This window comes from Gekko japonicus, unplaced genomic scaffold (assembly GCF_001447785.1).
Source record: "Gekko japonicus isolate JY-2015 unplaced genomic scaffold, Gekko_japonicus_V1.1 scaffold4201, whole genome shotgun sequence".
Lineage (NCBI taxonomy): Eukaryota > Metazoa > Chordata > Lepidosauria > Squamata > Gekkonidae > Gekko > Gekko japonicus.
The window spans coordinates 53,738-60,575 of record NW_015174974.1 but is presented as its reverse complement, the minus strand read 5'-3'; the positions used below and the strand labels follow the sequence as shown (position 1 = coordinate 60,575).

At 51.3% G+C, this 6,838-nt stretch overlaps 1 protein-coding gene across 1 annotated transcript in view; it reads right to left on the bottom strand.

The window, feature by feature from the left end:
• NT5C3B (5'-nucleotidase, cytosolic IIIB) overlaps positions 1 to 6,838 on the bottom strand; it is a 25,966-nt gene that overhangs the window by 2,793 nt on the left and 16,335 nt on the right. Inside the window, exons 8-9 of the mRNA XM_015425162.1 lie at positions 5,007 to 5,074; positions 4,880 to 4,901 (exon numbers count right to left, since the gene is read on the bottom strand). Of these exons, the coding sequence (XP_015280648.1) occupies positions 4,880 to 4,901; positions 5,007 to 5,074 (90 nt within the window). The remainder of the gene's footprint in view (positions 1 to 4,879; positions 4,902 to 5,006; positions 5,075 to 6,838) is intronic.

Below are 6,838 nucleotides of genomic sequence, written 5' to 3'. Positions count from 1 at the left end.
ATATATATATATTAATACACATGATGGGTCAACACTTTCCAACTGAAGACCAAACGCGTTTCGGCCTCAAAGGACCTTCCTCAGTGGTCACTATACAACATAGTATAGACACACATTCACACATTCAAACATACATATACATATGTATACAAGATCTTTAGTACACTGATTTAAAGACCAGATGTTGTATCCTTATATGTTGGCAATTGTGTTGCTGGTATTAATGATGGGCCATAGGTATGGCCATATTCACTCCAATTATTCTGGTACTGAGATCAGTAGGGCTGCCAAGTCCCCCCGGGGGGCGGGAAAAACCCCGCCCCAGAGGCCCGATTCCCGCCATCGGCGTGCGCGTCACCAGGAAGTGATATTATGACGCCAGGCACACTGGGGGCGGGGCCACGACCATCAGAGGGGAAAACTCTGTTTTCCCCTCGGATGGTCGTGGCCCCGCCCCCAGCGTATCCGACATCATAACATCACTTCCTGGTGATGTGTATGCGGTGTGCGTGTGTGCACAGGAAGCCGGACAGGAGTCCCCCGCACCCGACGATTTTTGACTTGGCAACCCTACTATTCAGCGAAGAGGAGACCATTAGGTTTGCTTTCTAAGCAGATAAAATGTATGACATTTTTCCCCCCTATTCATAACATCACTTCCTGGTGATGTGTATGCGGTGTGCGTGTGTGCACAGGAAGCCGGACAGGAGTCCCCCGCACCCGACGATTTTTGACTTGGCAACCCTACTATTCAGCGAAGAGGAGACCATTAGGTTTGCTTTCTAAGCAGATAAAATGTATGACATTTTTCCCCCCTATCTCACTGAGCAAATACAGCCATGACCTCGTTGCACGGCTGGGGATGGTAGTTTACAGATAATTTCCCCAGGGCCTGGGACAAGGATTTGGCGACGGAGGAAGCCCCCAGTCTCACCCATCTACTTTATGTATGTTCCTTTTATTTTATTTACTTCATTTATAAACTGCTTTTCTCACTGGTACACAATACGGATGACTAAATATAAAAATCAGTTCAAACACCCAGCAAAAGACCTCCAACAAACAATACGGGAGGACGCGGACCGCAGATCTGGGAAACAATGCAAACAAACCTCTGCCCAAGCTTTTTGAGCCTGTGGGTACCTTTGGAATTCCGACACAGTGCAGTGGGCACATCCACAAAATGGCGGCCCCAGGAGGCGGAGCCAGCCACAGAAAGTCTGTTGTGGCATATTTTCAGTCACACCGTGACGATCTTTGTGCTGTGGTGGCAGCTGCCGTCGATGCAGTAGTTTTAAAAATCTGCACAGCCAACCAAATCCCCAGTGGCCAATAAGAAGCCTTGTGGGTAAAAGCCACTTTCTGAAAACATTTGGTGGGCAGGGTATCGGTGGCACCCACAAGCACCACACTGGGGACCCCTGGCCTAAGACACGACATACCACACGGAGAAAGCAGACTACAAAAGCAGAAGATAGACCCCTGTCACACGGGGGGAAGAAACACGGGCAAAGTGCGGCTTTTTAAAGCCGCACCAAAAAAGACACGCGGCGGCGGGATCACATAGATCCCCTGAGCCACCACGCACTTCCTCCCCGGCACGATCAGATGCCGGGGGGGAAGCCACTGAAGAGGGAGGGAGCCAGCCGAACTGCGCAGGAGCCTCGGAAGCGCCGGCAGAAGGACGCTCTGGCGATCCCACAGCCGCGCTTGCCGCGGCCTTTCTGGTAAGTCCACCTCTAGGGGTGGTTCTTTTTTGCAGCGGGTTTTTGGCCGGAAGGGCCGGATGGGGACGGGTGCGTGCCGCTTCCCAGATGTTGCGGTGAGATCGCGCCCGTTTGCTGCGCCCCCAATCCGTCCCTCTCCCGGCCCAAAACCTTCCGTGTGACCGGGGCCCTTGTGCAGTAAAAGGCATCTGAAAAAGTGAGCAGTGACTCAGGAAAGCTCCTCCCCTGCCTCAAATTTTGGTTAGTCTTTCAGGTGCTGCTGGTCTCTTGCTCTTTTCTACTACAGACAGACTAACACGGCTATCCGTCTTTGATCAGTAAAAGGGAGGTGATACATATGTACAAACATTGCAAACCCCCCCCCAAGCTGTTCCACTGCACTACACTTCTGATTCCTAGACTGGTTGGACTAGATGACCCTGAAGGTCCCTTCCAACTCTATGATTCCATGATTCCTGAACATTTGTTTTGCAGCTTATGCAAAATGACAGAAATGTGGGGGCCTCTTTCTGTTGGGAAGAGCAAGCACGGAATCTGGAGCATGCCCATAACATTTAGAGTGTCCGTCTAGGATCCAGGAGACCCAGGTTCAAATCCCGCACTCTGCCATGGGAGCTTGCTGGGTGGCCTTGGGCCAGTCACACCCTAAACCTAAACTACCTCACAGGTTTGTTGTGGGAATGAAAGGAGGGGAAGAGAATGATGCAAGCTGTTTCGGGTCCCCACTGGGGAGAAACAGCAGGGTATAAATGAAGTAAGTAAATAAAGATGGATGACTGAGAAATCCTGGAGCCCTGAGGCGGCAGCCTTAAACAACAATTCTGTTCGGCTGCAGTGCCGCAACCCTTTAATGATCAGGCCGGCCCAAAGTTAAATGCCTGCCTATCAACTTGGGTTTGTAAGATTTCCACACTCAGAGACAGATGTCATGGAAACCGCTTCAGGAACGCAGTACGGGGGTGTCTGAAGCCCTCCCGAGGGCACAAAGCAGGCTTCCAGTCATGATATTCCCCTCACAGTGGCCCCTGCACAGCCCTGGCTGCTCCGTCTCTGCTTCCTCACTACGCAAACATCCCGGGGTACCATCTGACCCACAGAAACACCCTGCCAGGGTGGCAACCCCAGGAACTCCATGAACAGTTGGCACCAGCGCTCCCTCTCAGCCGTGGAGTCTCGTCAGCAAAGATTCAACTTTGTGAGCTCCTGGCATTAAAGTTATGAGCGAGCGATTTGGCTACTGCATAAATTCGTTTGCTCTGGAGCCCCTCCTTCCTGAGCAGAGACAAAAATGTGTGAACCGGAAGCTAAAAAACCGTCAGCTAGCTCACACGAACTCAGCTTAGAGGGAGCACTGGAGAGAACCTGAAGAGGTCTGGGTTGTCACGCACGTTAATTTTCACTACAGAGGACTTCTAAGGACGTTCTGTGATATTATTTTGAGATGGACTCGATGCAGCTTTGAATTGTCAAGCATCTTTGATACATATTCATTCACTTTGATATGAGTTTGAGAGGGATGATCTAGAAAGCTTAGGACAGTAAATTAGACACGTCGATGTGCTTTTTGTACTTTATTGTTAAAACACTGCTTGGCACGCACCCACACATCACATGGAGATTAATTCTCCGGGGTATTTATTCTCCGGGTATCCAACTTGCACTACCTCTCAGTGCAAAGAGCTGCCCAAAGACATTTTGGTGCCCACAGTATACAGTTCTCCTGGATCCCCCTTGCCCACGCGCTAAGTAACACGGGCACGATCCACTGAGAAGTCCTCCCATGGAAGCCCAGTCCAAATGAATAGGAACTGGTGCAAAGAACACGCAGGAGGACAAGAGAAGCCAAGGTTGGATCAGGCCAATGGCCCACCTAGTCCAACACTCTGTCACACAGTGGCCAAAAATACCAGAAGCCATCAGGAGGTCCATCAGTGGGGCCAGGCCACCAGAAGCCCCTCCCACTTCCTGGTGGATGGGGTCCCTGGGTAGAGGCCAGATCTGCCCATCCCCCGTTCCCCCATTAGGACTGCCAGATTTTCAGCCAGCCCTGGTAGCTCCGCCTTAACCGCAACGTGATTTGCAGAAATCGTCAGGTGACGCTCACCTCCGTGCCGTGACACGTTTTATCTGCTAATCTGTGCAGGTTCCGTTGACATTAGAAACACGTGAGCAAAACAAGGTGGGTCCTTTTCTCTCATCAGTTGGCAATTTTCTCTTCATCAGTCTGCCACCTGGCAGAGCCCTCTCCCCTTGCCCCCTGGTGCGGTGCCCGCTACCCAGTCTAGCTGCCCAGGCCACCTCAACTCCCTTCTTGCATCTGATGAAAACAGCTCTGACTCAAAAGTTTCTGCTAGAAGAAACTGTCCCGTTACTCCCTTAGGCAGGGCTGCCCAGCAGGGTGCCCTAGGCATTTCAATGGGGTTGATATAATGCTGCTGTGTTATAGTGCTATAACGTTAAAACACGTTAAAATCAATAAAAATTTAAATGATAATAATAAAAAAAGCCGGAGATCGCCCACGCAGTCGAAAAATGCTGGTGCCCACCAAGTGTTTTTAGAAACTGTGCAGGGCCAGGTGGAGCTTCTGACCAACAAGGCTTCTGATTGGCCACTGGAGATTTGATGGACTGTGCAAGTTTTTAAAAACATAGCTTTGGCAGTAGCTGCCACCGCCGCACCAGGATCCACACTGTGTGACTGCAGCAACCATTTTGTGTCTGGCTGTGCCTCTGTTGGCAGCCATTTTGTGGCTGTGCCTACCATACTGTGTCAGAATTCCAAAGGTGCCTGCAGGCTCAAAAAGGAGGAGAAGGTGAAGGAGATAGAGAAGGAGACTAGATTTAGACCCCGCCCTTCACTCAGAGTCTCACAGCAGCTTACAATCTCTTTTCCCTTCCCCTCCGCACAACAGACACCCTGTGAGGTAGGTGGGGCCGAGAGAGCTCTTTTGAGGACTGCCCTTGAGAGAACAGCTCTGAGAGAATTTGTGACTGACCCAAGGTCACCCAGCTGGTTTCATGTGGAGGAGTGGGGAATCAAACCCGGTTCTCCTAGATTAGGGTCAGCCATTTTTAACCACTACGCCACAGTGGCTCTGGGTCGGGGGGCCCTGCTCTCAGATGCCCGAGGACCCCCATTTCGGTCAACTCACCCTGTCGTTCAGGAAGCCGACTCTGACCATAATACAAAAGAGCAAGAGTCCAGGAGCACCTTAAAGACTAACAAAATTTGTGGCAGGGGAGGAGCTTTCGTGAGTCACCCCTCACTTCTTCAGATACCTGTGGAAGCTCATCCCACATCGGAGTGCGTGGGAAGCCCTGAAGTAGGTTGTCTCATTTCTCCATGGCTGGGGACAGAGAGGGGCGCTGGGAGAGAGGGTCTCCCGATACCCCGTGGTAAGTGGGGTCCCTCAGGGGGTTGTCCTCTCCCCGATGTCATTTAACATCTACATGTGCCCTCTCGCCCAGATGGTGCAGAGTTTTGGGCTAGGGTGCCATCAGTACGCTGATGATACCCAGCTGTCTCTGCTAATGGCTGGCCGGCCGAACACCACCAGTGTTCCCTCTAAGCTGAGTTAGTGTGAACTAGCTCACAGTTTTTTAGCCTCCAGCTCACACACTTTTGTCTTAGCTTAGGAAGGATGGCTAATTTCAGGAGCAGGCAGATCGCTCACTCACAACTTTGAGCCAGTAGCTCACAAAGCAGAATTTTTGCTCACAAGACTCCACAGCGTAGAGGGAGCGCCCCAGGAAATCTGGCTAAGGGTTTGGAGGCCGTGGTGAGGTGGCTGAAGCAGAGCCGATGTAGAGGAGCGAGGACCTCGGCGGTGATCAGTGACTGAGGCCCCTGCTTAGAACAGGAGGGGCCCCCCCATGTAAATTCATTCAATGGCAAATCAATGGCAAATCCATTACATTCATCTATCCTCACAGAAGACGGGGTTACTCCAGAGGCCGCGTACACAAACACAATCCATTTATTGTCTCCTAAGAAACCATCGCCCTGACTTGGATCGCCCAGGCTAGCCTGGTCTTGTCCGATCTCAGAAGCTAAGCAGGATCGGCCCTGGCTAGTATTTGGATGGGAGACCTCTAAGGAATGTTTGATTTTAGTATAAGTCAGAGGCCTTAGTGTTGACGGCCATTCCTGACACAAGCTGTACACGTGTCTTTAGTACTGGAAATTACCAATAAACAGTTACCTTCTTATGAAGCCCTGTGTGGTGTGACCTGCCTAAGGACCCTGACAGCCAGCTGAGACTGAGGTTCTCTGGCTGGGTGGGGAAGATTCGGGACTTGGGCGCCAACTCCCAACCATGCACCATTAACACTGATGGAGATGGTTCAGCGCTTGGGTGTGTTTCAGGATGCCTCCTTATCAAGGGAGGCCCAGATCACACGTGTTATCAGACTGGCATTTTGCCAGCTACGCCAGGTCCAGCAACTGGCCCCCTACCTCTCGCCCTGAACTGGCCATCGTAATCCAAGCAACGGTCACCCCCAATGTTCCCTCTAAGCTGTAGAGTCCTGTGAGCAAAAATTCTACTTTGTGAGCTACCGGCATTAAAGTTGTGAGCAGGTAATTTGGCTGCTGCATAAATTAGCTTGCTTTGGAGCCCTCCTTCCTGAGCTGAGACAAAAATGTGTGAGCCGGAGGCTAAAAAACTGTGAGCTAGCTCACACTAACTCAGCTTAGAGGGAACACTGGTCACCCCTAGGCTTGATTACTGTAACTCACTCTACACAGCACTGTCCTTGAGACTGATCCAGAAATTACAACCAGTCGATGCAGCGGCCTGCGTCTGGGGACACCGTTAACATTCAACCTGTGCTCCGCCAGTTGCACTGGCTCCAGATTGAGTACCGAGTCAGGTTCAAGGTTCTGGTTTTGACCTTCAAGGACCTAAATGGGCAGGGACCAACGTACCTGCAGGACCGCCTCTCCTGGTATGCCACCTGACGAGTGCTGCACTCAGGAGAACAACATCTGCTGGAAATCCATGGCCCCAAAAGCACCCAGCTGTCCTCAACTAGAGCCAGGGTTTTTTGGCCCTGGCTCTGACTTGGTGGAACTCTTTGCCGAATGACATCAGGGTGCTTGTTACAGTTCA